General features: G+C 50.3%; 3 protein-coding genes across 14 annotated transcripts in view; 2 read left to right on the forward strand and 1 right to left on the reverse strand.

The window, feature by feature from the left end:
* Positions 1-26,505, reverse strand: LOC105485732 (Rho guanine nucleotide exchange factor 39). 10 transcript variants are annotated; one of them, XM_071077978.1, is made up of 11 exons: positions 26,034-26,168; positions 25,343-25,545; positions 19,676-19,804; positions 14,265-14,359; positions 13,864-13,984; positions 13,499-13,617; positions 12,808-12,878; positions 12,430-12,558; positions 11,994-12,223; positions 11,661-11,749; positions 10,928-11,483 (listed from the first exon to the last, which is right to left on the reverse strand). In XM_071077978.1, exons 3-11 carry the CDS (start codon positions 19,703-19,705, stop codon positions 11,468-11,470), a joined length of 900 nt encoding a protein of 299 aa, XP_070934079.1. In that variant the 5' UTR covers positions 19,706-19,804; positions 25,343-25,545; positions 26,034-26,168; the 3' UTR covers positions 10,928-11,467. The 10 variants fall into 10 exon arrangements, 6 of the variants coding, with proteins under 6 accessions (XP_070934079.1, XP_070934080.1, XP_011746472.2 ...); XR_011612699.1 differs by lacking the exons at positions 19,676-19,804; positions 25,343-25,545; positions 26,034-26,168 and adding exons at positions 1-119; positions 14,567-14,835 and having other exon boundaries at positions 11,191-11,483; XR_011612698.1 differs by lacking the exons at positions 19,676-19,804; positions 25,343-25,545; positions 26,034-26,168 and adding exons at positions 7,926-8,340; positions 14,567-14,835 and having other exon boundaries at positions 11,191-11,483.
* Positions 7,489-10,681, forward strand: LOC105485730 (coiled-coil domain containing 107). 2 transcript variants are annotated; one of them, XM_011748163.2, is made up of 6 exons: positions 7,489-7,680; positions 7,775-7,926; positions 9,896-9,956; positions 10,053-10,143; positions 10,242-10,354; positions 10,434-10,681. In XM_011748163.2, exons 1-6 carry the CDS (start codon positions 7,575-7,577, stop codon positions 10,655-10,657), a joined length of 747 nt encoding a protein of 248 aa, XP_011746465.1. In that variant the 5' UTR covers positions 7,489-7,574; the 3' UTR covers positions 10,658-10,681. The 2 variants fall into 2 exon arrangements, with proteins under 2 accessions (XP_011746465.1, XP_011746466.1); XM_011748164.2 differs by having other exon boundaries at positions 10,242-10,333.
* LOC105485731 (carbonic anhydrase 9) overlaps positions 24,352-27,832 on the forward strand; it is an 8,209-nt gene continuing 4,728 nt past the window's right edge. Inside the window, exons 1-5 of one of the 2 annotated variants that reach the window (XM_011748165.3) lie at positions 24,357-24,766; positions 25,912-25,941; positions 26,104-26,274; positions 26,407-26,549; positions 26,645-26,737. In XM_011748165.3, coding sequence (XP_011746467.3) covers positions 24,400-24,766; positions 25,912-25,941; positions 26,104-26,274; positions 26,407-26,549; positions 26,645-26,737 — 804 coding nt within the window. In that variant the 5' untranslated portion in view covers positions 24,357-24,399. Of the gene's footprint in view, positions 24,767-25,911; positions 25,942-26,103; positions 26,275-26,406; positions 26,550-26,644; positions 26,738-27,832 lie in introns of both variants that reach the window. The other variant, XM_011748167.3, reaches the window with a different exon arrangement.

Consider the following 27,832-nt stretch of genomic DNA (forward strand, 5'->3'; position numbering starts at 1 on the left):
AACAATGGGGATGGCAGAAGTCCTGCCCCTTGAGTTGCAGGCAATAAGGGGGTGCCTTGTCTGTAGATAATTTTAAAAATAAAAATCAGTCCTCTTCTTATCACCATGTTCCAGAAATTCTGAAAAAAAAATCAGTGATAAAATTATCCTCCCTGCAAAATATTTTGTAGATCTAAGTTTTATTTTATTTTTTGAGACAGGGTCTTACTTTGTCTCCCAGGTTGGAATACAGTAACACAATCTCAGCTCGCTGCAACCTTGACAACCTCCCGGGCCCAAGGGATCCTCCCATCTCAGCCCCTTGAGCAGCTAGGACTACAGGCATGTGCCACCACACCCAGCTAATCTTGTTCATTTATTTTGAGATGAGGTCTCCCTGTGTTGCCAGGCTGGTCTCAATTCCTGGCCTCAGGCAACCTGCCCACCTCGGTCTCCCAAAGTGCTGGAATTACAGGCATGAGCCACTGCGCCCAGCCCAGATCTAACTTTTTTTTTTTTTTTTTTTTTTTTTGAGACGGAGTCTCGCTCTGCCGCCCAGGCTGGAGTGCAGTGGCCGGATCTCAGCTCACTGCAAGCTCCGCCTCCCGGGTTCACGCCATTCTCCTGCCTCAGCCTCCCGAGTAGTTGGGACTACAGGCGCCTGCCACCGCGCCCAGCTAGTTTTTTTTGTATTTTTTAGTAGAGACGGGGTTTCACCGTGTTAGCCAGGATGGTCTCGATCTCCTGGCCTCGTGATCCGCCCGTCTCGGCCTCCCAAAGTGCTGGGATTACAGGCTTGAGCCACCGCGCCCGGCCCAGATCTAACTTTTAAATTGCTGTGGTTGACCAGGTGCAGTGACTCATTCCTGTAATACCAGCACTTTGGAGGCCAAGGCAGCAGGAGGACTGCTTGAGGCTAGGAGTTCAAAACCAGTCTGCGCAATATAGTGAGACTCTCCATCTTTACCAAAAAAACAAACAAAAACAGGAGACAAGCCTGGTGACACAAGCCTGTAGTCCTAGCTACTTTGGAGACTGAGGTGGGAGGATCACTTGATCCCAGGAGTTGGAGGCTGCAAGGAGCTACAATTGTTCCACTGCACTCCAGCCTGGATGATAGAGGGAGAGACCCTTTCTCTACATTAGATACACAAATACCATTGTCTTACAACTGCCTATGGTATTCAGTACAGTAACATGCTGTAAGCATTGGAGCTTAGGAGCACCAGGCTATACCATATAGCCTAGGTGGGTAATAAGCTACACCATCTAGGTTTGTGAAAATACACTCTATGACATTTGCACAATGACAGAATTGCCTGGTGACTCATTTCGCAGAACATATCCCTGTTGTTAAGCAATGCATGACTTTTTTTTTTTTTTTTTTTTTTTTTTTTTGAGACGGAGTCTGGCTCTGTCGCCCAGGCTGGAGTGCAGTGGCCGGATCTCAGCTCACTGCAAGCTCCGCCTCCCGGGTTCACGCCATTCTCCTGCCTCAGCCTCCCGAGTAGCTGGGACTACAGGTGCCCGCCACCTCGCCCAGCTAGTTTTTTGTATTTTTTAGTAGAGACGGGGTTTCACCGTGTTAGCCAGGATGGTCTCCATTTCCTGACCTCGTGATCCACCTGTCTCGGCCTCCCAAAGTGCTGGGATTACAGGCTTGAGCCACCGCGCCCGGCCAGCAATGCATGACTTTTTAGGCTGACATGATTATATTTACAAAGTTCAAGGAAAGAAAATGTTCACTGTCTGAGTTTATTTTCTGGCCCTTATTATTCATTTTATAATTATCATTGAAAATAATTCTGTCATATAATTTTAAAATTTGTTTTAATTTAATTTATTTATTTGAGATGGAGTCTCCCTCTGTCACTCAGACCAGACTGCAGTGGCACAATCTCTGCTCACTTGCCCAGGCTGGAGAGCAGTGGTGTGCCCGGCCATAAAGCATTTTTTTAAATGATCCACTTGAAAAATAAAAATGTGTTTCAGGCGTGGTGGCTCACGCCTGCAATCCCAGCACGTTGGGAGGGTGAGGCAAGAGGATCGCTTGAGCCCAGGAGTTCGGGACCAGCTTGGGCAACATGGCAAAATACCGTCTTTACCAAAAATACAAAAAATTAGCCAGGTGTGATGGTACACGTCTGTGGTCCCAGTTACTCAAGAGGCTGAGTGGGAGGATTGCTTGAAGATAGGAGGTAGAGGTTTCAGTGAGCCAAGATCAAGCCTCTGCACTCCAGCCTGGGCAACAGAATGAGACCCTGCCCCCACCCCCCAAAAAAGAAAGAAAACAAGAAAAATTTGGGTCTGGGCATGGTGGTTCACGCCTGTAATCCCAGCACTTTGGGATGCTGAGGTGGGCAGATCACCTGAGATCACGAGTTTGAGAGCAGCCTGGTCAACATGGTGAAACCTCATCTCTACTAAAAATACAAACATTAGCCGGGCGTGGTAGTGCGTGTCTGTAATCCCAGCTACTCTGGAGGCTGAGGCACGAGAATTGCTTAAACCCAGGAGGTGGAAGCTGCAGTGAGCCAAGATCGCACCACTGCACTCCAGCCTGGGCGACAGAGCAAGACTCCATCTCAAAAAAAAAAAAAGAAAAGAAAGAAAAATTTGGGCCAGGTGCGATGGCTCACACCTGTAATCACAGCACTTTGAGAGGCTGAGGTGGGAGGATGGCTTGGGCCCAGGAGTTTGAGACCAGCCTAACCAACATAGTGAGATTCCCATCTCTGCAAAAAATTAAAAAATTAGCAAGGCATGGGGGCATGTGTGCCTGTAGTCACAACTACTTAAGAGGCTGCAGTGGGAAGATTGTTTGAGCCTGGGAGATAGAGGCAGCAGTAAGCCATGATTGCACCACTGCACCACTCCAGCCTGGGCAACAGAGTGAGACATTGTTTCAAAAAAAAAAAAAGAGAAAAGAAAGAAAAATGTTTTTTAAATGATCCAGGACAGGCAAGGTGGCTCACACTTGTAATCCTAGCACTTTGGGAGGGTGAGGCAGGCAGATTCCTTGAGGCCAGAAGTTCAAGACCAGCCTGGGCAACACTCTACAAAAACAAAACAAAACAAAACAAAAAACACAAATTAGCCGGGCATGGTGGTGTGTATCTGCAGTCCCAGGTACTCAGGAGGCTGATCCAAGAAGGTTGAGGCTGCAGTGAGCACTCCTGACTGGGCAGCAGAGGGAGACCCTGTCTGAAACACACACACACATCCACTTAGTGTCAAATATGCTAAGTATGCCACTGATTCCTTGTCAACAGTTAAAAATTGGGAGATTTCAAATGTTTAAAATCCTGATTTGTTGATTCCTTTGAAAAAAGATCTGGCAATAGTGCCCTGAGTTCTCTAAAGGCAATAATCAGTTGGGGACCGCTTATCATTATTATATCTAGCCTGAACCCCTTATTTACACCGACTGTGCCAACTGGCTTAGATTCAAGGTTTCTATAACCCTGCTCTGTGTACCCAGACTGTCACTGAGTCGTCAGCTAGACCAATGGACCCCAGCCGTTTTGGCACCAGGGACAGGTTTTGTGGAAGACAGTTTTTCCATGCACAGGAGTGTGGGAGAAGGGGATGGTTTGGGGATGAAACTGTTCCACCTCAGATCATCAGGCATTGTGGTTTTTTTGTTTTGTCTTTTTTTTTTTTGACAGGGTCTTGCTCTGTCACCTAGGCTAGAGTGCAGTGGCGCGATCTTAGCTAACTGCAACCTCTGCCTCCTGGGTTCAAGCAGTTCTCATGCTTCAGCCTCCCAAGTAGCTAGGATTACAGGCACGCACCACCATGCCCAGCTAATTTTTGTACTTTTAGTAGAGAAGTTTTTTTTTTTTTTTTTTTTAACCATGTTGGCCAGGCTGGTCTTGAACTCCTGGCCTCAAGAGATCCGCCCACCTTGGCCTCCCAAAGTGCTGGGATTACAGGCATCAGCCACTGTGCCTGGCCTAGATTCTCATAAGGAGCCCACAACCTATATCATGTGCATGCACAATTCACAATAGGGTTTGTGGTCCTATGAGAATCTAACACCGCACTGATCTGACAGGAGGTGGAGCTCAAGTGGTAATGCCAGGATGGAGAGTGGCTGTAAATACAAATGAAGCTTCCCTCCATACTCTGCCGCTCACCCTTACTCCTCCGCTGCTCACCTGCTGTGTGGCCCAGTTCCTAACAGGCCATGGACCAGTAGTGCTGGGGACCCTTGAACTACACTATGACAACTCCCCTTGGTGAGGGTTTCTCCCTGTCCTGTCCTTCCCCCTCCTTTCAGGAAAAACAAGAAGACACACCCATATTTTATTTATTTATTTATTTATTTATTTATTTATTTATTTATTTATTTTGAGATGGAGTCTTGCTCTGTCACTGAGGCTGGAGTGCGGTGGCGCGATCTCTGCTCACTGCAACCTCCGCCTCCCAGGTTGAAGCTATTCTCATGCCTCAGCCTCCTGAGTAGCTGGGATTACAGGTGCTGGCTACCACACCTGGCTAATTTTTGTTTTTGTTTTTGTTTTGTTTTGTTTTGAGGCAGTGTCTTGCCTGTTTGCCCAGGCTGGAGTGCAGTGGCACAATCTCGGCTCACTGCAACCTCCACTTCCCAGGTTCCAGTGATTCTCCTGTCTCAGCCTCCCAAATAGCTGGGACTGCAGGCGCCCGCCACCACACCTGGCTAATTTTTCTATTTTTAATAGAGACAAGGTTTAGCCATGTTGGCCAGGCTGGTCTCCAACTCTTGACCTTAGGTGATCCGCCCACCTCAGCCTCCCAAAGTGCTGGGATTACAGTCATGAGCCACTGATCTTGGCTTCATTCATTTATTTAACACACATGATGTACTGATTGCCTGTTTGTATGCCAGGCTCTGGAGATGAAAATGCGATGAATGGAACATGGTTTCCTGTCTGGCAGCTCTTGATCTAACTAGACAGACTACCCAGTGTATCCCAATTAAGAGACCATGAAAGGCTCTGTGGAACATTAAGAGACTGTGGAACAGGAGGAATACCTGCCTGCCTGGTGAAGTCATGGAAGACAAGGATGGGGAAAGGCTGTTCAACAGAAGGTATAGAGAGCAGCTGAAAACTGGTGAAATCTCCACCCTGCCTCTTACCTATTAATAACATACTTAACCTTCCTGAATTGCAGTTTCCTCATTCTTTGAAAGAGCTTAATTATATTACCCTTTTGGGTCATTTCAACTATTCATTAATTTCATTCAACAATGATTCATTGAGTGCCTGTTATCGCCGGGTGCCACGTGCTGTGCTCGGTTCTGGAAGCAAAATGATAAAGAAAAAAGAGAGGTGGCTCTGGCCCTTGTGGAATTTAGGACCAGCCTAGCTCAAGGGTCTCCAACCCCCGGCCACAGGTCAGCACCAGCCTATGGCCTGTTAGGCTCCGGGCCACATAGCACGAGGTGGGCAGTGAGGCCAGCAATCATTACCGCCTGAGCTCCGCCTCCTGTCAGATGAGCACGGCATTAGATTCTCATAGGTGCGCGAACCATATTGTGAACTGCGCATGGGAGGGATCTAGGTTGCGTGCTCCTCGTGGGAATCTAATGCGTGATGATCTGAGGTGGAACAGTTTCATCCGGAAATCATCCCTCCACCCCGCTTCGTCCGTGGAAAAATTGTCTTCCACGAAACCTGTCCCTGATGCCAAAAAGGTCAATTGGGGACTGCTTGTCTAGTGGTATTGAAGAAAGTGAAATAGTGGCACTAAAAAATAAATTAGAAGTTGAATTAAGGGTTCTGAATGATGGAACACACTTGAGCTGAGACCTGAAGGTTGTGTAGAACCCAGCTATGGCCGGGCGCGGTGGCTCAAGCCTGTAATCCCAGCACTTTGGGAGGCCGAGGCGGGCGGATCACAAGGTCAGGAGATCGAGACCACAGTGAAACCCCGTCTCTACTAAAAATACAAAAAATTAGCCGGGCGCGGTGGCGGGCGCCTGTAGTCCCAGCTCAGGAGGCTGAGGCAGGAGAATGGCGGGAACCCGGGAGGCGGAGCTTGCAGTGAGCCGAGATCGCGCCACTGCACTCCAGCCTGGGCAACAGCGTGAGACTCCGTCTCAAAAAAAAAAAAAAAAAAAGAACCCAGCTATGCAGAAAGGGAATGCAGCAGCGTATCAGGGAGAGAGTCAATGTAATTTCAACTGTCTGGTTTATAGTAGTAGCCGCTCAGGTTAAAAAATCACTAGAGTCCGTCGTGGTGGCATGTGCCTGTAATGTCAGCTACCCCGAGGCTGAAGCGGGCGGATCCCTTGAGCCCAGGAGTTTAAGACCAGCCTAGACAAGAGAGCGACCCGCCGTTCAAAAAAAAAAAAAGAAAGAAAAAAAGAATCACTAATATGTAAGCACGGTTCTGAGTATTTTGCTTGAGTGATTCCATTTAATCATCATAGCTCTTGAAGTAAGTGCTTATCTTCATTCCTCAGAGTGGAAAAGAAGGTACGGAGAGACAGAAGTAAGTTTCCCAAGGTCACCGCTCTTGAGTACAGGAGCCAGGATTCTAGCCCAAGCAGAGTCCGTAAGTTGTGTACCAGCTACACAATGAATGGTGGCTACTAAAGCGTTTGCCAGATGGAGAGGGAAGTAGAAGAGGAGGCATTCCTTTTTCAGGAATGCTCCATATTTGAAGAGTAATGAGCGCACTTCATAGCAAGGCCAAGAACAGAGTAAAGATGGCCGCGCATAAAAAGCAGCCGCGGTGACCGGGCGCGGTGTCACGCCTGTAATCCCAGCACTTTGGGAGGGCGAGGTGGACTGATCGCTTGACACCTGGAGTTCGAGACCAGCCTGGACAACAAGAGAAAAATCCATCTCTACAAAAAAATAACAGTTTAGCCGGCCATGATGGCGCGCGCCCGCAGTCACAACTACTTGGGAGCCTGAGGTGAGGGATCGAGGCTGCAGTTAGTCGCGACAGTGGGCTGAACAAAATCAGCCGCGCTGAGAATGAGCCCCGTGTGGTTAGTGCGCCAAGACGCACTGCCTGCGTAACTAGAAGAGCTGACGGACGACTACCCCGCACCACGCCGCTCAGCGGGCCACGCTTCTTGGCGGACTTTACAGTGGGAAGGGGAAATGTCTACGTGCTTATGCACGTGGCACTCTCTGCCGGAGGTCCGGGGACTTTCCCCTAGGCAGGGGGGGAGGAACATAGTCCCCAGTTTGTAGCCTAGGTTACAGGCCTTCAGCACGACTTGCATAGCTGTTGTCATAGTGTATTACTTTATAGCCCTAAAAAAGACTTTATTTTTAGATTAGGGTGAGAAAGTTGGTGGCGTCAGAGAAAAACAAACCGTTTTTGGGCATAACTTTCTAAGACTATAGGTTTCCAGAGCATTGTGGCTAGCAGAATAGCTTAATAGATAAGGAATGAGCAAATGCAGGAAAGCTGGAATGACACCATCTTATGCAAATATGGTCTGGCCCCGCCCTACGAGGAGTGGGCGTGGCCTCCCCGGGAGGCCCGTAGCGGGCCTGCTCGCTTGCGCGTGCGCGTGCGCACTGCGGCGGCCGATCAACGCCGGACTGCTTCGGGACAGCCCGCCCCATCCCTCCACCCGTGGGCTGGCAATGGCGGGCCCAGTTTCGCTCTTCGGTATGGTGGGGCTGCTGCTTGTGTCTGCGCTGCCCGGGGTCCTAGGAGACCGCGCCAGTCCCGACCTCCGGGCACACCCAGGTATCAGCGAGGGCTGCTGGCGGAGGGCCGGGACTGCGCACCGGTCCCAGGCCCCACCCAGCTCGGCTGACTTGCCTGTGTCCTCCCTCCGCAGGGAACGCAGCCCACCCCGGCTCTGGGGCCACGGAACCCCGACGGCGACCACCGCTCAAGGACCAGCGCGAGCGGGCCCGGGCCGGGTCGCTGCCTCTGGGGGCGCTTTACACCGCGGCCGTCGTGGCTTTTGTGCTGTACAAGTGTTTGCAGGTGCGGGACCGCCGGGGGTGGGGATGCCCTGAGCCCGAATCTCCCATGGGGGCGCCAGGGTACCAAGAGCAAGACACAGCTTCCCTGTCTGTAAAATAAAGACAAATGGTCCGTTGGCCTTCCAATATTATGAGGTTATTTTGAGGATCCAGGGAGGTAACGGATGTGAAGAGCGTGTGGTGAGCTGTAAATAAATAATGACCATCACATTTAGTTCTCCCACAATCTAGTGAAGAGTAGTCACTTGCTCGAGGTCACCCAGCGCTGGCAACTACTGGAGCTGGGATTTGAACCCAGCTAGCAGTGTCCATGCTACAAGAGTGGGGCCACCTTGGCACAGGAGGTTGATTGCTGCAGTGTGTTTCTAGAGTTCCAGATATGAAGTGGTCTTATGTTGTCCTTGGGAAGGAGGCCCTGAAATGTGGGTTGACAGTACATTTTGAAAAGTAGTACCTTCCAGGGCTGTGTCTTTAGCCCTGACCCTCTTACATAGTTGCATTATAAAATAGAACCGATGGAACCAGTTTAGATGCATGAAACTAGAAGAGATAGCTAATAATGACCCCAGGTAGATGTGACAGGCTAGGATGAATGACTGAATTTAATGATGAACTTTGAGGACAGACTAGTAAATTCTATTCTTGGACCTGAGTAGTCTGGAAGAAACATAAAGTAGCAGCAACTCTTACGAAAGAGATTTAGGCATTCCAGTTGACTGAGTTCACTGTGGGATGTGACAAGCCACTTCCCAAATCAGTGCTGGGAACATGGCACTGTGCTTCACCTGTTGATCAGAATGCCCCTGGAGAATTGTATTCGCCTCAGGGCACTGCTTTAAGAGCACTACATGTTCAGTAAACCACCAGAGAAAACCACCGTCAGTGAGCACTGACTGTAAAGACTGAAGTTATTAAACCACAAAAGAGGCCAGGCGCGGTGGCTCAAGCCTGTAATCCCAGCAGGCCTTTGGGAGGCCGAGACGGGCGGATCACGAGGTCAGGAGATCGAGACCATCCTGGCTAACCCGGTGAAACCCCGTCTCTACTAAAAAAAAAATACAAAAAAAAACTAGCCGGGCGAGGCGGCGGGCGCCTGTAGTCCCAGCTACTGGGGAGGCTGAGGCAGGAGAATGGCGTAAACCCGGGAGGCGGAGCTTGCAGTGAGCTGAGATCCGGCCACTGCACTCCAGCCTGGGTGACAGAGTGAGACTCCGTCTCAAAAAAAAAAGAAAGAAAGAAAAAAAAAAAACAGAAAAGACTCAGGAAAGGGGGTGAGGGTGTGGCCATTGTCTTCAAATTCCTGAGGGGCTGTCACATTGAGGAGACATTATTTTGGAAGGCTCCAGTAAGCACTATGGAAAGAATATACATAAAGGACAAATTTTGGCTTTATGCACGAACTGTCTAACAACCAGGGTTTTTGTTTTTTGAGACGGAGTCTCCTTGTGTCACCCAGGCTGGAGTGCAGCAGCGCGATCTCAGCTCACTGCAACCTCCGGCTCCCAGTTCCAGCGATTCTCCTGCCTCAGCCTCTCAAGTAGCTGGGATTACAGGCATCTGCCACCATGCTGGCTAATTTTTGTATTTTTAGTAGAGACGGGGTTTCACCATGTTGGCCAGGCTGGTCTCAAACTCCTGACCTCAGGTGATCCACCCACCTCGGCCTTCCAAAGTGCTGGGATTACAGGTGTGAGCCACCGCGCCCAGCCACCAGAGCTATATTCAAACCGGAGAGAGTTGCTCATTCCTGGAGGTGTTTTTCAGCAAACTGAATGACCGTGTGTGGGACATAGGACATGTTGCTTCATGTGCTGGGTGAGGAGCTACATAGACTAGAATTGCTATTCTCTGAGCTAAAAACCCAATCACCGTCTCCACCTCAAATTGCACTCTCTCCTGGCTGGCTCTGGAGACTGAGGTGATGGAGCAGAACCTTGTTGCTTCAGTTCTGCCCTTTCCTTCCACAACAGGGGAAAGATGAAACTGCAGTTCTCCACAAGGAGGCAAGCAAGCAGCAGCCACTGCAGTCAGGTGGGTTTAGCAGAAGTCTGTGCTGGGTAGAGGGAGATTAGGGGACAGCAGAAGATACGTAACCACTTCTGCCCCCCTTTTTTGCCTTATCCCCAGAGCAACAGCTGGCCCAGTTGACACAACAGCTGGCCCAGACAGAGCAGCACCTGAACAACCTGATGGCCCAGCTGGACCCCCTTTTTGAGCGGTGAGGAGAGCAATGATTCTGTTAATTTTGGGGGAATTTGTGGCAGGAGGGAGGAATGGGGACATAGGTTGGGAGCCACTGAGTGGACATTTCTTCAGTGTGACTACTCTGGCTGGAGCCCAGCAGGAACTTCTGAACATGAAGCTACGGACCATCCACGAGCTGCTGCAAGACAGCAAGCCGGACAAGGGTATGGAGGCTTCAGAACCAGGTGAAGGCTTGGGAGGCGAGTCTGCTGGAGGTGGAGACAAAGTCTCTGAAACTGGAACATTCCTGATCTCTCCCCACAGAGACCAGCAGACCTCTTCCTGAGGACTTTTATTTAAAGCAGGACGAGGAGGAGGTTGGTGACAGTCAGGACTGGGAGGAGCCCACAAACTGGACCACAGAGACATGGAACCTATCTACTTCCTGGGAGGTGGAGCGGGGGCTACGGAGAAGGTGCAGCCAGACTGTGGCAGAGGGCCCCAGTCACAGCCCCGGCTGGGAAGGAGGGACGATAGCTGAAGGTTGAGTAAAACAAAGTCTGTTTTTGTGATGGGGTGCTCCTGTGTGTTTTTTCCATCCTAGCTGGTTGTACACACCCATACTAGGTGCCTAAGGACAACTGGGCCTTCTTGAAGAGCTGTCCTTATTAGGACAAAAAGAGGCTGCCTTCCAGTGTGACAGCAGAAAAGATAGAGGGAGCTCCAGCTCTTTTCCTTGTATTCTTGAGGCTACCAGCATACCCGTGTTCAGGGCCCAAAAATCCCTTTTCTCATAGCAAAACTGAGACAGAAGGGTCTTTCCCCAAAAAAAGAAAAAACTTTACTCAAATCCAGTGGAAAAATAAATGATAGAAACTATACACAACATAAAAATAGCCACATTTACAAAGCTGCAGCCTTGATAAATGATGGGCCATGGACACAGCACGGAGCTTACCAGTCCCAAATCCCCTCATCTGTGTTAGGGGCTGGTTCAGTTGGGTCAGACTTGGTTTCCTGATTCTTTTTTAATAAAATTTCTTAATTATTTTTTCTTAAATAGAGACAGGGTCTCACTCACTGTGTTGCCCAGGCTGGTCTTGAACTCCTGGGCTCAAACGATCCTCCCACCTCTGCTTCCCAAAGTGCTGGGATTACAGGCATGAGCCACTGTGCCTGGTCGTGATTTTTAAGAGTTGGTCAGGTGATCTTGAGTAGCTTGGTCCAGGTAAACACAAAGTGACCTTTGTCAAATCATGAAGGGTTCTGTTTTGTTCAGTACTGAAGAAGATTCCTTTGTACTCCTGGCTGTGACCTATCCCTGAGGTATCCTGAGTTCTGGAATCTGTAAGATTCCTCTAGTTTTTCTGGCTGCTGTGGAGAGAAGACAGTCAGTTCAGGCACTGGCATGAGTGCTCTTTTCAGACAAAATCATCTGTGGGGTTGGTGGCTGGGGCGTGCCAGACCAATGTAGGGCACGAGACAGGAACTGCTTATTTCCTGCTTGTGGGCCTCATCACAGCGCCCTTCCTGGGGGAAGACACAACTTACCTGATAGTCCAAGTCAGACTGTGGTACCAGCGTGACAGCTCCTCCTGGTCTGTGGACATAAGCAGTAGCTTCTCATGAGGGAAGGACAGCTAGAGAGAGAGCACCTCTTAGCGCATGGCTCAGAAAGGTCCAGGCTAAAGCTGAAGCCCTTGCTGTTTCCATGGAGCTAATTCGGGGATGAGACAATTACTAGGTATGAAGCCTGAGCCCCAGCTATCCTCTCTCAATGTAGATGGTGCTGTTCCTATGAAAAGGGACCCACACCAGGAAGATAAACCAGCCTATAAGCATCTGAGACATATTTTGGGTCTAGGGTTCCCACCTATTACTTACACTGAGCAACCCACCACAAGGGCCTCCTGAGTGGCCAAAGACCCTGCTGAGTTGACACTGGGCCATGGGGTAGAGGGCCTTGCAGGCAAAGGTGCCACTCTGCAGCAGGTGCAGTGGAGGTCGAGGCTTGGCCATGAGCAGCACATCAGTGAAGAGGAAGAACATGCGGGGCCGAGGCTCCCCATGGGGAGGCACCACCAACAGCCAGCCCTGGCGTAGGAACCAGCGCCCTGGGGGATGGGAGCGCTGTTATTCTAGGGCAGCTTCAGGATCCATGGGAATAAGAGGAAAGGGAAGCTAAGAAAACAGGGGTTATGTGCTGGGTCAATACCGGAAGAAGGGTGAGTAAGAAAAGAGCAGCTGGTTGGCACTTGGAGAGTTAGATAAAAATAAAAGACGGGGCAGTTGAGGTTTGAGGGGGAAGTAGGCAGGCTACCTGAGGTCAGCCCCTTTGCCTGGCGTCCACTGAGCAGAGCCTGGACACGCCGAAGGTGCTGGTCATTCTTCTGTTTCTGACCAATAGTGTGGACTCTCTGGGCAGTCTCACTTATCAGTCGGGCAGCCCCTGGAATAACATCTCCCACACCTTACTCCCCAAATAACTTTGACTTTGGGTGGCATGGTTGTGAAAGAGGCTATTCTGGAGGGGACCAGGGTCAGGGTCTGACTTCTTGAAGAAAAGGCAGAGCAGTAGGGATACTGTATACATGTCAGTGGAAGATAGGGTCATACCAGACATTGTTGGAGGTCAGAGTCAGAAAGGGACACAGGAAAGGAAGCCTCCAGCCTGCATTGCAGAGGAGCAAGAACCTACGTGTGAGCTGTTGATGGTCAGGGCTGTTGGGACCTGTGTTTTCAGCCAAAGCAACGACGAGATTCTCATACCTGGAATTCAACAGTGGGAAGTCTGAGGGGAAGCACAGCCAGGCAAAACTCCCCCTGCCTGATGTGCAGATCACCCTCTACCCATACTTCAATTGCAAGGCCAGGAAAGATCTGCTTCTGGCTACTGTATCCCCTTCTTTCATGTAGGACTCAGAACCAGGGCTCACACCACACAGCCCTCTTCCATCCCGCACTGAAGAGTCAGTGGCAGACTAGCCATAGTTCAGGAGGCCAGACTGGAAGATGAAAGTTTATCAACCCAAGGAGGATGCTACAGACAGCCTGACTATAGCCCTTAACTCAGGCTTAACCCAGAGACAGAAATTCTAAGCCAGGCCAGCCCCTCATCTGAAACTTTTCCAGAAACCGTGCCTCAGGCCCTGGTAGAGGCCCCCTCACTTCAATGTAAAGTCCCACAGTTCCAGCTGAGGGCCTCAGGCTGCAGACCCTCAGTACTCCAATGGGTTCACATTTACTCTTGCAAAAGGTTTTTAGAAGCAATTTGGCTCAGGGTTGAGGCAGGGCTTTGGGATCGACCCCAAGACATCCCACAAAGCTGAGGGCTGCAGTCATACAATCTCAAAGAGAGAGGCGGCTGGAATCAAGGGAAGTTCACTCACTGCTGGAGCCGCTGCAGAGGCAGAGGGAGTAGGTCCTGGAGCTGAAGGCCCCCAAACTCAGGGCGGCTTTCCTGAAGCCGCACAAACCTCCGGAAACCTTTATTTTTCTTTAGCTGCTCCTGGAGTGAGGGAGAAAGGATTGGAAGCAGGGAGACAAGCCACTCCTTATATTGCATTCATCTGTATCCACATTCCCAGCCTTCAGTAAGCTGTGCGCTCCTAAGAGAAACCCTGTCTCCCTACAGAGAACTTACCACAGAGCTGAGCACCCAGAGGGCTCTATAAATGCAGGAAATGTATAAAGTTTGGGTCTCCAGATGAAGGGGAAAGGTAAGGGGCAAGATTTGAGGTCATCTCCAGGTTACCTGCAGGGTGGTCTGGGATCTCTCTGAGTTGGCAGCAAATTGGTTATAGAGCTCCAAGTGGCGGCAGAAGCCCTCCAGCCCTTGGCCCCAGCATCCTCCTTCCAGGTAGGGAAGCAGCTCCCTGTGTGGGCGAGGACAGCAAAAGGGCAGCTCTAGAGCCACTCAAGCACCACCTCATTTAGTTCTCATGAGAATTAATAGCACTAATAGTAGTGCTATTACCCCATTGTACAGATGGAGAACAAGGGCATGCTAAAGGCACTGGGCCAAGGCCACAGGTGAGGTAACTGGCGGACTCCAAATAGAACCTGATACAACCTGAGTCTCTGACTCCAAGCTCTGTGCACGGCCACAGGCCAGGACTCTCCCTCCTTTCCTCTCTCTGTGCCCCTTCCACTTACTGGCTGGCGCCGTAGATGAGCTCCCAGGAGCCAAACAGGGCCTGGCGCTCAGGTGGTCGCAGGGTCCCCTTGGCTTTCAGGATCCCCAAAAAGTACTGCGGAAGGAGAGAATATTGGTTCCTAGCCTGGAGGAAGAGGAGGCTAACGCCAGGCTACCCCAGAAACCGCAGAAGTCTGCCCAGGCTCCCTGCATGCAGAGGGATAGTCCAAGACCACCCTATTCCGGGTTACCGACCTCGCAGAGACCCTCCCACACCCTGGGGTCCCTGTTCCATAATGGGAGTGTGTGCCAGGTCCCGCACCGTGGCCACCAGCCCCAGCTGTTCTTGGTAGCGCCGCTCAGTCTCTAGCAGCTCCCGGGCGGTGCAAGCGCGTTTCCGCTCCCAGCGGGCACGCTGCTCTTGCACCGGGGACCGCACACCCGGGTAGTGGATCTCCATGCCTGGCTAGGGGATCGACACTTCCGGCTGCAACCCGCGACAGATTCAAATCCTAACCGCTCTAGGGCGGGAGCCGCGGAGGCGGGGCCGGGGAGAGCAGCGCGCAGGAAGGAGCATGCGCGGCGGCCGGCAGGACCGCGCAGGGTCTCTTTCGTCCTGCCCCACCGCCAGGGAGGCGCCTCAGGTGCGCGGCGCCGGCAGGGGCAGGGCGGGGTGGGGCAGGTGTGGGGCCCTCCTCTGAGTGGCACTATGTTGGAGCAGCAGCCTGAACTTTCAGTCAGGAGACGGGCTGCAGATGCTGGCAGGAACTTAGCGTCCTATCTGGAGAATTGGATGGGGGTGGGGCGCGATCATTACAGTACACATTCTGTCCCGAGCCCATGCCGAATGCCAGGGGGTCGGTTGTTCCCAGAATTGGCTAGGAAAAGGTATAGCCATTTGAAGGAATGATATGAAAGTATTAAATATTATAAATGGTGTTGTGAAGAAGCTATTAATATGGGAAAACACACATAGTAAGTATATTGCTGAGAGGAAAAAAGCAGGCTACGAAGGTGTATAATATAATCCCCTTTGTATAAAATACATACAAAAGGTTTGAAGGCGAAACAAGCAAAAGCTAACTGTGTGGCCGGCACGAGAGCTCACACCTGTAATTCCAGCACTGTGGGAGGCAGAGGCGGGAGCATCGCCTGAGCCCAGGAGTTCGAGACTCCATCTCTCCAAAAAAAAAAAAAAAAGAAAGAAAAAAAAAAGTTAACTGTGGTTTTTATCTCTGGGTAATGGAATTGAAGATAATTTGTTTAACAAATGTGTATTAAGTACCTAATCTGTATCTGTGCCAGGCACTGGATCACTGAAGCTAAAGGGATGAACGGGACAGACAGGGCGATTTTTTAAATTCTCGTATACTTCTGCCTTTCCCAAGTTTTCTACATTAAGCATGCATTACTTTGTAGTTAGAAAAAAAAATGTTATAAAAAAAACAAAATGTCGGCCGGGCGCGGTGGCTCAAGCCTGTAATCCCAGCACTTTGGGAGGCCGAGACGGGCGGATCACGAGGTCAGGAGATTGAGACCATCCTGGCTGACACGGTGAAACCCCGTCTCTTACTAAAAAATACAAAAAACTAGCCGGGCGAGGTGGCGGGCGCCTGTAGTCCCAGCTACTCAGGAGGCTGAGGCAGGAGAATGGCGTGAACCCGGGAGGCAGAGCTTGCAGTGAGCCGAGATCTGGCCACTGCACTCCAGCCTGGGCAGCAGAGCGAGACTCCGTCTCAAAAAAAAAAAAAAAAAAAAAAAATGTCAGAAACTTTAGGCCCCCTCCCTACTGATTTGGACTCCTAGGAATCTGGACCCCAAGCCAAGAACCAGGGGATTGTCAAGGTTCTGAGGTCCCCACCACCTCCCCACCAGCTCTGACATTCTAAGAATTCTAAGAAAGAAATAATGCTGGGCTTAGACCAGGGAGGAATAACTTGAAGCGCTTGGTTGAAGGAAGGGGAGAGTTTGGATCAGACTGTACCTTGGGCTCATGTCCCAAGGAAACTGGTAGTGATACCAAATAGGTAGAGGACTGGTTATACTGTCTCAAGTGAATGTGGGACAGTCCACACACTAAGAGCTCGAACATAGAAGAGGACAGATAATCCCGTGGTAATTGGTGTCACTGTGAGCCCAGGTGATGAGAGTAGACCACAACACCTGGGGTGCAGTTGGTGATGGGTATGTTTGTGAATGCTGCCAGTGTGTGTTAGTGCTTTGGGTGGGTGGCAGGGGGTGGAGAATAGAGCCTCCTATAAGCATCGGTTGGGGAAGAGGGCAAAGCCGAGAGGACACACTGAAAACAGTTGGCGACAACTAATTCCCTGGGGACCAAGTCAATCACAGAGCAAGTCAGGCATACCACACTCTACCTGGAACAGCTGCTAAGCTCTGCTCCCACAGCCAAAGATAGGAGGGGCCAACAGGAGGAGGTTCAGAGGGTAGTCAATAACCCCTTTATTCTTTATCCTCAAATTTTGCATTCAACCTGATGGATGCTGGAGAAGCATCCTAGGGATGCTTTGAACAACAGTCATCAGTCATTCAACAAAATTAGGCTGAGTGCGGTGGTTCACACCTGTAATCCCAGCACTTTGGGAGGCCGAGGTAGGCAGATCACCTGAGGTCGGTAGTTACAGTTACAATGGCTGTGTGCTTCTTTATGTGTTGTTGGAAACCAGCCTGACCAACATTGTGAAACCCTGTCTCTACTAAAAATACAAAATTAACCGGGCATGGTGGCACATGCCTGTAATCCCAGCTACTTGGGAGGCTGAGGCAGGAGAATCTCTTGAACCCGGGAGGCAGAGGTTTCAGTGAGCTGAGATTGTGCCATTGCACTCCAGCCTGAGCAACAAGAGCGAAACTCCGTCTCAGAAAAAAAAAAAATTAAATGCCAATCATGTGCCAGGTCCTGTGCTAGGCATGAAGATGAAATGGTGGACAAGAGAAATATGACTCCTGCCCATAGGCAGCTTACACTCCAGCATGGCAGATACAGTAAGGAGTCACCATAAAATGAGGAAACATTACAAGGGACATTTAGGCTTCTACACAATCATGCAGTGAAGGGACTGATCCTAGTGTAGGAGTCAGGGAAGGCTTCTCAAAGGAAGTAATATGTGAACTGATGACCTGAAGGATGAATAAAACCTGGCTAGGCAGAGCTGGGTGCTGGCAGCAGGGGAAGTGGAAAAAAGAGTCAAACAGCACGGACAAAGGCCTGGACACACACATACACAAGCATACGATGAATTTAAGGAACTGGTAGACGTTCTATAAGATGAGAGCATAGACTGCAAGGGAGACAGTGATGACAAAGGAGACTGGAGAGGTAGACAGAGGCCAAACTTAGAAGGAATTTATATCAGTAAAATTGTGATATAAGTAATAATAAATTTAAAGTGGCTAAACATTAAGATAATTTATTAATTCATGCAACTGAAAAGTCCAGAAGCAGGTGGGCCCTAGTGTTGGCCTAATCCAGCAGCTCAATCATGTTACCAAGGACCTCTTTCTACCACTCCACCGTGCCTTCCATGGTTTTACCTTCATCTTAAGGCTGGCTTCCATTGTGGATACAAGGTGGCTGCCCACAGTTACAATGACTGTGTGCTTCTTTATGTGTTGTCCACAGACTTGGTTCCCTTAGCCATCAAATACTTCAGACAGAGAGCTTTACTCCCCTAGGTCACAAGCCCGCCATGGAAACCAGGGCAATAGTGGCACGCTGAAGGCCACGTCAGTTACTGTGAACCTTATCCTAAGAGCAATGGGAAACCATTGAAAGGCCTTAAACAGGGAGTGAGATAATGAGATGTGCCATTTTAGAAACATCACTCTGGTTAGCTGGACTCAGCAAGACCTATCAGGAGGCAGTTGCAGTCATCCAGGTAAAAGCTGATGTAAGTGTGAGCAAAGATGAAAAATGTGGATGAAAAATTTAGAAGATAGAATCTATAGGGCATGGTTATTGAATGCTAGGGTGAAGGAAAAGATGAAAGTAGAGATGGTACCAGGTTTCTGGCTTCTAGGCAGAGGGTGGTGCTATTTACTGAAGGAGGATGAAGAGGAGGTTTGTGGGGAAGACAAATTCAACCTGGGGCCTGTTAAACTTGAAATACTTGTGGGACATTCAAGTGGAGATGTCTTGGGTCTTGTCTATTAGGCAGATGGTTATGGGTCTGACATGGGGAGAGAGTCCAGCCTGGGAATACTTGGGTGTCATCAATTTATAGGAGCCATGGGAGTGGATGACACTGCCTTGCAAAGATAAGGAGCAGGATAAGGGCAAAAGCATGAGAGTCTTCAATATGAACTCATCCCTTCTCATCCTGTGCATCCACTTCAGTTCCACCGTACTGATGGTGGACTAAATGGTGGCCCCATAAAGACACGTCCATGTCCTAATCCTCAAGACCTGCATATGTGACCTTGTTTGGAAAAAGTGTCTTTGCAGACATAATTAGTTAAGGATCTTTTTTTTTTTTTTTTTTTTTTTTGAGATGGAGTTGCTCTGTCGCCCAGGCTGGAGTGCAGTGGCGCAATCTCGGCTCACTGCAAGCTCCACATTCCGGGTTCACGCCATTCTCTTGCCTCAGCCTCCCAAGTAGCTGGGACTACAGGCGCCCACCACCATGCCCAGCTAATTTTTTGTATTTTTAGTAGAGATGGGGTTTCACCGTGTTAGCCAGGCTGGTCTCGACCTCCTGACCTCATGATCCGTCCACCTCCGCCTCCCAATAGTTGAGGATCTTGAGATGAGATCATTCTGGATTATGTTGGTGGGCCCTAAATCCAATGACAAGTGTCTCAATGAGAAACACCCAGTGGAGACACAGGGGCAAGAGAAGGCCATGCGAAGTTGGAGGCAGACATGGAGTAATGCAGCTACAAGTCAAGGAATGCCTGGAGCCGCCAGAAGTTAGAAGAGGCAAGGAAGGATTCTTTCCCAGAGCCTTCAGAGAGAGTCCAGCCCTGCCAAAACCTTGATTTCAGACTTCTGGCCTCCAGAACTGTGAAAAAATCCATTTCTGTTGTTTTAAGCCACCCAGTTGGTGGTAATTTGTTACAGCAGCCCTTGGAAATGAATAAAGATGGGGAGGTGGCCAGAACTACAAGTTAGCCTCAAGGTTCTATAAGGAATTTGATCAGTCTTTGCCCCCGAGCCATGACTTGGGAGAGGGACCATTTTCCCTTCTACCCAACCAGTGAATAGTTTCCTCCTCTGCCACGCTGGGATAGGCAGAGACATGTTTTAGTAACATGACCCTTCAGTGTTTTAAAACACAAACCCTCATGAACAAACACTTGACCTATAATAACCTGGATCAGAGAGGTCCTGATCCAGGTGTGGGGTGCCCTCATCAGTAAGTCCTGAGTACACTCTGTCCCAACCTGGGGAGACTCAGGAAACAATAACTCAAACCTGTTTTAGGGTTTGGCAGACTCCCAGCATGATCCAGGATCAGAGTCCACATTCTCCACTCAGATCAGAGACGAGAGAGACAAGGAGAGAAACGGAGCCATAGGGAATTGCATTTGGAAAATGAGTGAGCTGTAACAGAGAGCTGAATTAGTCTTTACCACATTCTGTCTTGTATAGGCCTGTCCAATTCAGATATTACCATGTACTTCCATGTGTCAGGAGCCAAGCAAGGTCCAAGCCAAAGACAGAGCTGACCAAGACAATCAGCTGGCCATTCAGAGTGTACACTGAACAACACTGCCATGGAGAGCTCTGAATTTGGCTCCAGAAATGGCACCCTAGAATCTTAGGCTGACTACATCTGAGGATGACCATTTGGAGGACAACTGTTATTCAGCCATATATATTTTGGTGTACAATATGACAGTCATCTGACAACACAGATGATTTGGAGTGCCACAAAAATGTGGTGTGAGGCCAGGCATGGTGGCTTACGCCTATAATCCCAAACTTTTGTAGGCTGAGGTGGGAGGATCACTTGAGGTCAGAGGATCACTTGAGGTCAAGAGTTCAAGACCAACCTGGGCAATATAGCAAAACCCTGTCTCTACAAAACAAATTAAAAAAATTAGCCAGGGGTGGTGGCTTGTGCCTGTGGTCCTAGCTACTCAGGAGGCTGAGGTGGGGGGATCACTTGAGCCTGGGAGACTGAACCTGCAGTGAGCTATGATGACCCCACTATACTCCAGTCTGGGTGACAGAGTAAGACCTTGTCTCAAAAATAATAATAATGTAAAAAGTTATGTCCTGTTTATGGAATAGCTGTGGTTTGACATGCACAGGTCATTGACAATGAGCTCCTTGAGGGCAGAGACTATATCTTAGTCAATTTGGTATTTCTCAAGCACCTGGCAAGGTAATCTACAAACAGAAAATGCTCAATAATGGCTGTTGAATAAAAGACGGACTCAATCAAGTACTGAGCCCCGCCCTTATGGAGCTGAAGGCCGTTAGAGCAGATAAAATGTCATAAATCAGGCCGGGCGCGGTGGCTCAAGCCTGTAATCCCAGCACTATGGGAGGCTGAGACGGGCGGATCACGAGGTCAGGAGATCGAGACCATCCTGGCTAACACGGTGAAACCCCGTCTCTACTGAAAATACGAAAAACTAGCCGGGCGAGGTGGCGGGCGCCTGTAGTCCCAGCTACTTGGGAGGCTGAGGCAGGAGAATGGCGTAAACCCGGGAGGCGGAGCTTGCAGTGAGCTGCGATCCGGTCACTGCACTGCAGCCTGGGCGACAGAGCGAGACTCAGTCTCAAAAAAAAACAAACAACAACAAAAAAAATGTCATAAATCACCCTTATATGAGTTAGATGGTGGACAAGGTTATTATTGAGGGCAGGCAAAGAACTGGGTTGGCTCAAAGATGACAGGGATCTTTTCCAGACTAATGGTAGAGGGTTGGTTAAGGAGTTTCCTGAAGGAGGTGGCCTTTCATCTGAGTCTCAAAGAATAGAAGGGATTAGACAGGGAGAACAGTAAAACTTTTTTTTTTTTTTTTTGAGACGGAGTCTCCCTTTGTCGTCCAGGTTGCAGTGCAGTGGTGCGATCTCAGCTCACTGCAAGCTCCGCCTCCCGGGTTCACACCATTCTCCTGCCTCAGCCTCCGAGTAGCTGGGACTACAGGTGCCTGCCAGCACACCCAGCTAATTTTTTTTTTTTTTTTTTTGTATTTTCAGTAGACACGGGGTTTCACTGTGTTAGCCAGGATTTTTTTAAAAATTATTTTTATTTATTTATTTTTTTGAGACAGAGTCTCACTCTGTCCACCAGGCTGGATTGCAGTGGTGCGATCTCGGCTCACTGCTATCTCCGCCTCCCAGGTTCAAGTGATTCTCCTGCCTCAGCCTCCTGAGTAGCTGACATTACAGGTGCCTGCCACCATGCCCAGATAATTTTTGTATTTTTAGTAGAGATGGGGTTTCGCCATGTTGGCCAGGCTGGTCTCAAACTCCTGACCTCAGGTGATCTGCCTGTCTTGGCCTCCCAAAGTGCTGGTATTAGAGGCATAAGTCACTGCACCCAGCCAGTAAAACTATTTGCAACACAGCAGCAAGTGCACAAGCACTGACCCATCAGAGTTGAAGGTGGCTGAGGCACTCAAGTGGGCTCCTGGGGACTCTGTTATGCCAGGCAATACCTCTTTAGATAAGGGATCAGGAGGTCTAGAGGGTCCCTAAGGAAGAGCTAGGGTAGCAGGGGCACCCTGGAGCTAGGGGCCATGGCTATATGCCAACAGGATTAGAAATATCTTAATATATTTAATTAAGCTACTCAACCATATTGGTGTGTGCCTACTGAATATTAGCCCTAGATGGACCCGAAATGGCCTTATTCTCTTGTGGTTTATTGAAGCCAATGGAGCCTTACTAGAATGTGAGCTACAAAACAGTAGAGCTGTTCTCTATTCAATGTTGCATCTGTAGGGCCTAGAACAGCACCTGGAGGACTAGAGAAGGCTTAATAAATTGTTAAAAGGGCAGACTAGCCAGCGGTGATGGCACGTGCCTGTAGTCCCAGCTACTTGGGAGGCTGAGGCAGGAGGATCACTTGATCCCAGGAGTTCCGGGCTGTAGTGTAGTATACCAGTCAGGTGTCTGCACTAAGTTCTGCATCAACCTGGTTGCCTAAGGATAGTTGAACTGACCCAGGTGCAAACTGGAGCAGGTCAAAACTCCAGTGCTGATCAGTAGCAGGGTCGCACCTGTAAATAGGCACTGCCCTCCAGCCTGGGCAACATAGTGAGATCCCATCTCGAAAATAAATTTTAAAAATAATTAATTAGAAAAAAAAACAGCCTGTAATCCCAGCACTTTGGGAGAGCAAGGTGGGCAGATCACCTGAGGTCAGGAGTTCAAGACTAGCCTGGCCAACATGGCGAAACCCAATCTCTACCAAAAATACAAAATTTAGCTGGGCGTGGTGGCACGCACCTGTAGTCCCAGCTATTGGGGAGGCTGAGGCAGGAGAATCGCTTGAACCTGGGAGGTGGAGATTGCAGTGAGCTGAGATCACACCACTGCACTCCAGCCTGGGCAGCAGAGTGAGACTCTGTCAAAAAAAAAAAAAAAAGAAAGAAAAAAGAAAAAAGGAAAGAAAAGAAAAAAACCTGGGAGGCCTAAGCCCATCCTTGGGGTCCTCACACTCTTCTACCCCATCTCCTTGCACCCAGTCTTCCCCTGCAATCTCTGCTCCATACTAGCCTTCAAGCCCTCAACATGACCTAGTATGAGAATTGGATTCTGTCGCTCTCCTGCTCATAATATTTTATGCCTCCCCTTCACCCAGAATATCATTCTCCCTATTGTTTTTACCAATTGAACTGGTATTTCTTCAAGGATATAAACAGATTTGCCTACTTCTATATTATCTTCTAAAGCAGAATTCATCTCTCTTCCCTCAATATTATGATATTGACAGGGTTTGCCCTCACTCACTAGACTGCGAGCTCCTCAGGGCAGGCAGTTGGTTTTTTGTTTCTTTTTTTTTTTTTTTGAGACAGGGTCTTGCTCTGTCACCCAGGCCAGAGTGCAGTGGTACAATCTCAGCTCACTGCAGCCTCAACTGCCTCGGCTCAAGCAATCATCCCATTTCAGCCTCCTGAGTAGCTGGGACTACGGGCACATGCCATTACACCTGGCTAATTTTTTGTATTTCTAGTAGAGACAGGGTTTGGCCATGTTGCCCGGGCTGGTCCAAACTCCTGGACTCAAGCAATCCACCTACCTCAGCCTCCCAAAATGAGGGACTGTGTCTTATTCATTTCCATGTCCTTAGTCCATAGCCCAGTGCTGGACCTGTGGTGGTACTAAATACATATTTGTTGGATGCAATAGTAAATAGCATTTCAGGGAGCAAGAACTAGATTAACAAAGGTGGTAAAAGGTTTGGAGAAAAAAATAATAGTTTAATTTGGCTAGAGTATGAGGGAGAGTAGTAGGAGACAAGGCGGAAAGGTCTCTTGGGCAAGGCTTTGAAGGGACTTGGAAGTCAGAAGTACACAATGTGCATATTGTGGTAGGTACTGGGGAGCCAATGAAGACTTTTGAGCAGTTGAGTAACGTGATGAAAAATAAATATAGGTTAAACCTATCAGAGCCCCTCTGACACATACACTTGCTTTTGATTCAAGCTCAAATTTGTCTCCCACATACCCATTACTTAACTCACCCTCGGGCTCCCCTAGCAGCCTGCCCTACCCCTTTACCTGCTTCCTAGTGGAGTCAGGGATGTATACATAAGCTGCTTTCCCTCTCAGCCAGAGGACACGGGGGCCCCAGCTCCCCTGCCTTTCCCCTTCTGTGCCTGGAGCTGGGAAGCAGGCCAGGGTTAGCTGAGGCTGGCTGGCAAGCAGCTGGGTGGTGCCAGGGAGAGCCTGCATAGTGCCAGGTGGTGCCTTGGGTTCCAAGCTGAGTCCATGGCCCCGATAACCTTCTGCCTGTGCACACACCTGCCCCTCACTCCACCCCCATCCTGGCTTTGGTATGGGGGAGGGGGCACAGGGCCAGACAAACCTGTGAGACTTTGGCTCCATCTCTGCAAAAGGGCACTCTGTGAGTCAGCCTGCTCCCCTCCAGGCTTGCTCCTCCCCCACCCAGCTCTTGTTTCCAATGCACGTACAGCCCGTACACACCGTGTGCTGGGACACCCCACAGTCAGCCGCATGGCTCCCCTGTGCCCCAGCCCCTGGCTCCCTCTGTTGATCCCAGCCCCTGCTCCAGGCCTCACTGTGCAACTGCTGCTGTCACTGCTGCTTCTGGTGCCTGCCCATCCCCAGAGGCTGCCCCGGATGCAGGAGGATTCCCCGCTGGGAGGAGGCTCTTCTGGGGAAGATGACCCACTGCATGAGGAGGATCTGCCCAGTGAAGAGGATCCACCCAGAGAGGAGGATCCACCCAGAGAGGAGGATCTACCTGAAGTTAAGCCTAAATCAGAAGAAGAGGGCTCCCTGAAGTTAGAGGATCTACCTACTGTTGAGGCTCCTGGAGATCCTCAAGAACCCCAGAATAATGCCCACAGGGACAAAGAAGGTAAGTGGTCACCAGTCTCCAAATCCAGGTTTCAGGAGGTTCATGCCTCCCCTCCCATACCCCAGCCTAGGCTCTGGTCACTTAGCGAAGGAGGGGAGCCTGTACTCCCACAGAAGCCCTTCCATAGGTCCCATACCAATATCCCCATCCCCACTCTCGGAGGTAGAAAGGGACAGATGTGGAGAGAAAATAAAAAGGGCGCAAAAGGAGAGAAGTGAGTTGGATAAGATGGGAGAGAAGGGGGAGGCTGGAGAAGAGAAAGGGATGAGAAGTGCAGATGAGAGAAAAAATGTGCAGAGAAAAAATAGGTGAAGAAGGAGAGCCAGAGAGTTTGAGGGGAAGAGAAAAGGAGGTGAAATGGGTGCCAGAGGACAAGCAAGAAGAGCTTGTAGAAGTCATCTCATCTTCAGTCTACAATGAGGAAATTGAGGCCTAGGAAGAAGGACACAGCAGGTAGAGAAACATGGCGTCTTGACTCCCAAGCCAGGAATTTGGGGAAAGGGGTTGGAGACTAGACAAGGCAGAGGGATGAGTTGGGAGAAGAAAGAAGGGAGAAAGGAAAGATGGTGTACTCACTCATTTGGGACTCAGGACTGAAGTGCCCACTCACTTTTTTTTTTTTTTTTTTTTGAGACGAACTTTCACTTTTGTTGCCCAGGCTGGAGTGCAATGGCGTGATCTCGGCTCACTGCAACCTCCACCTCATGGGTTCAAGCAATTCTCCTGCCTCAGCCTCTTGCCAAGTAGCTGGGATTACTGGCATGCGCCACCACGCCCGGCTATTAGTAGAGACGGGGTTTCACTATGTTGGTCAGGCTGGTCTCCAACTCCTGATCTCAGATGATCCACCCGCCCTGGCCTCCCAAAGTGCTGGGATTACAGGCGTAAGCCACAGCGCCTGGCCTGAAGCAGCCACTCACTTTTACAGACCCTAAGACAATGACTGCAAACTGGTAGGATAGCTGTTTGGCCCACCCAGTTGCGGTGATGAGTTTGAGTGCGGTCTCAAGCTTTGCACCTGGCCCGCTTAAGGCATTTGTTACCGGTAATGCCCCTGTAAGGCATCTGAGTTTGTGACATCGTTTTGGCCGCCAGGAAGGGATTGGGCCCTAAGCTTGGGCGGTTCATCCTTTTCATTTATACAGGGGATAACCAGAGACACTGGCGCTATGGAGGTGAGACACCCACCTGCTGCACAGACCCAATCTGGGAACCCAGCTCTATGGATCTCCCGTCCCACCCGCCGCCTGCCGTCCCATCCCCTCACCTTTTCTACCCGGGCTCCCTGAGTTCCTGACCTAGGCGTCAGACTTCCTCACTAAACTCTTCCACCCCAGGCGACCCGCCCTGGCCCCAGGTGTCCCCAGCCTGCGCGGGCCGCTTCCAGTCCCCGGTAGATATCCGCCCCCAGCTCGCCGCCTTCTGCCCCGCCCTGCGACCCCTGGAACTCCTGGGCTTCGAGCTCCCGCTGCTCCCAGAACTGCGCCTGCGCAACAATGGCCACAGTGGTGAGGGGGTCTCCCCGCCAAGACTTGGGGATGGGGCGGGGCGCAGGAAAGGGAACCTTCGCTGCAATGCCTGCCCGGGGATTGGGCTGGCCCTCCCGGGCGGGGCCGGTTTACTTGCCTCTCCCTACGCAGTGCAACTGACCCTGCCTTCCGGGCTAGAGATGGCTCTGGGTCCCGGGCGGGAGTACCGGGCTCTGCAGCTGCATCTGCACTGGGGTGCTGTAGGTCGTCCGGGCTCGGAGCACACTGTGGAAGGCCACCGTTTCCCTGCCGAGGTGAGCGCGGAGCTGGCCGAGAAGGGGCAAAGGAGCGGGGCGGGGCGGGGCCAGGCCAGAGACGTGGCTCTCTGCTACCCTCGTGTCCTCTCCAGATCCACGTGGTTCACATCAGCACCGCCTATGCCAGAGTTGAGGAGGCCTTGGGGCGCCCCGGAGGCCTGGCCGTGTTGGCCGCTTTTCTGGAGGTACCAGATCCTGGACACCCCCTACTCCTCGCTTTCCCATCCCATGCTCCCTCCCGGACTCTGTATGGTGGTGCCAGAGACCCCATCACAGCATGCTCACCCTGGCCCCTGGCTGACAAACTCTTTCACGCACTGTTCGTTCATTTAACACCCACTGTGAACCAGGCACCAGTCCACAACAAGGATTCTGAAGCTGTAGGTCCTTGCCTCTAAGGAGCCCACAGCCAGTGGGGGAGGCTGACATGACAGACACATAGAAAGGACATAGTAAAAATGGTGGTCACAGAGGAAGTGACACTTAAAGCCTTCACTAGTAGGAAAGAAAAGGAAGTGTTCATTGCAGAGGGAACATAATGTGCAAAGTCTCAGAATATGGCCTATTTAGGGAATGGCTCCTGCAGTGCATTAGATATCAGGAAGAGTAATTTCTCTAATACTCCAATGACCCATCATTTCCCCTTTGTGAAATGCAGTGTTTAGTGACCTCTTTGGACCCATAATAATCAAGGCTACATCCACCATAATTAGAGGAGGCCAGTAAAGGGAAGGGATGGTGAGATGCCTGCTAGGTTCACTCATTCACTGATTTTTGTTTTTTGGACAGAGTCTCTCTCTGTCGCCCAGGCTGGAGTGCAGTGGTGTGATCTTGGGGCACTGCAGCCTCCGTCTCCCGGGTTTCCTCCTGCCTCAGCCTCCTGAGTAGCTGGGATTACAGGTTTGTGCCACCAAGCCCAGCTAATTTTTTTTTTTTGTATTTTTAGTAGACGGGGTTTCACCATGTTGGTCAGGCTGGTGTCAAACTCCTGGCCTCAAGTGATCCGCCTGCCTCAGCCTCCCAAAGTGCTAGGATTACAAGCATGAGCCACCGTGCCCAGCCACACTCACTGATTCTTTTTTTTTTTTTTTGAGACGGAGTCTCCCTCTGTCGCCCAGGCTGGAGTGCAGTGGCGCGATATCGGCTCACTGCAAGCTCCACCTCCCGGGTTCACGCCATTCTCCCACCTCAGCCTCCGAGTAGCTGGGACTACAGGCGCCCGCCACCACGCCCGGCTAGTTTTTTGTATTTTTAGTAGAGATGGGGTTTCATCATGTTAG

The sequence above is a fragment of the Macaca nemestrina genome, chromosome 14 (genome assembly GCF_043159975.1).
Source record: "Macaca nemestrina isolate mMacNem1 chromosome 14, mMacNem.hap1, whole genome shotgun sequence".
NCBI classification, from domain to species: Eukaryota; Metazoa; Chordata; class Mammalia; order Primates; family Cercopithecidae; genus Macaca; species Macaca nemestrina.

What these genes read in the sequence shown, in the direction of transcription:
- LOC105485730 (XM_011748163.2), top strand. Translation starts at nt 7,575, where the DNA reads ATGGCGGGCCCAGTTTCGCTCTTCGGTATGGTGGGGCTGCTGCTTGTG. An exon ending in GCAGCAGCCACTGCAGTCAG is followed by an intron (nt 9,957 to 10,052) that starts GTGGGTTTAGCA and finishes CCTTATCCCCAG; the next exon opens with AGCAACAGCTGGCCCAGTTG. An exon ending in TATGGAGGCTTCAGAACCAG is followed by an intron (nt 10,355 to 10,433) that starts GTGAAGGCTTGG and finishes CTCTCCCCACAG; the next exon opens with AGACCAGCAGACCTCTTCCT.
- LOC105485732 (XM_011748168.3), bottom strand. Translation starts at nt 14,704, where the DNA reads ATGGAGATCCACTACCCGGGTGTGCGGTCCCCGGTGCAAGAGCAGCGT. An exon ending in GATCCCAGACCACCCTGCAG is followed by an intron (nt 13,618 to 13,863) that starts GTAACCTGGAGA and finishes CCCTCACTCCAG; the next exon opens with GAGCAGCTAAAGAAAAATAA. An exon ending in TGACCATCAACAGCTCACAC is followed by an intron (nt 12,559 to 12,807) that starts GTAGGTTCTTGC and finishes ATGTTATTCCAG; the next exon opens with GGGCTGCCCGACTGATAAGT.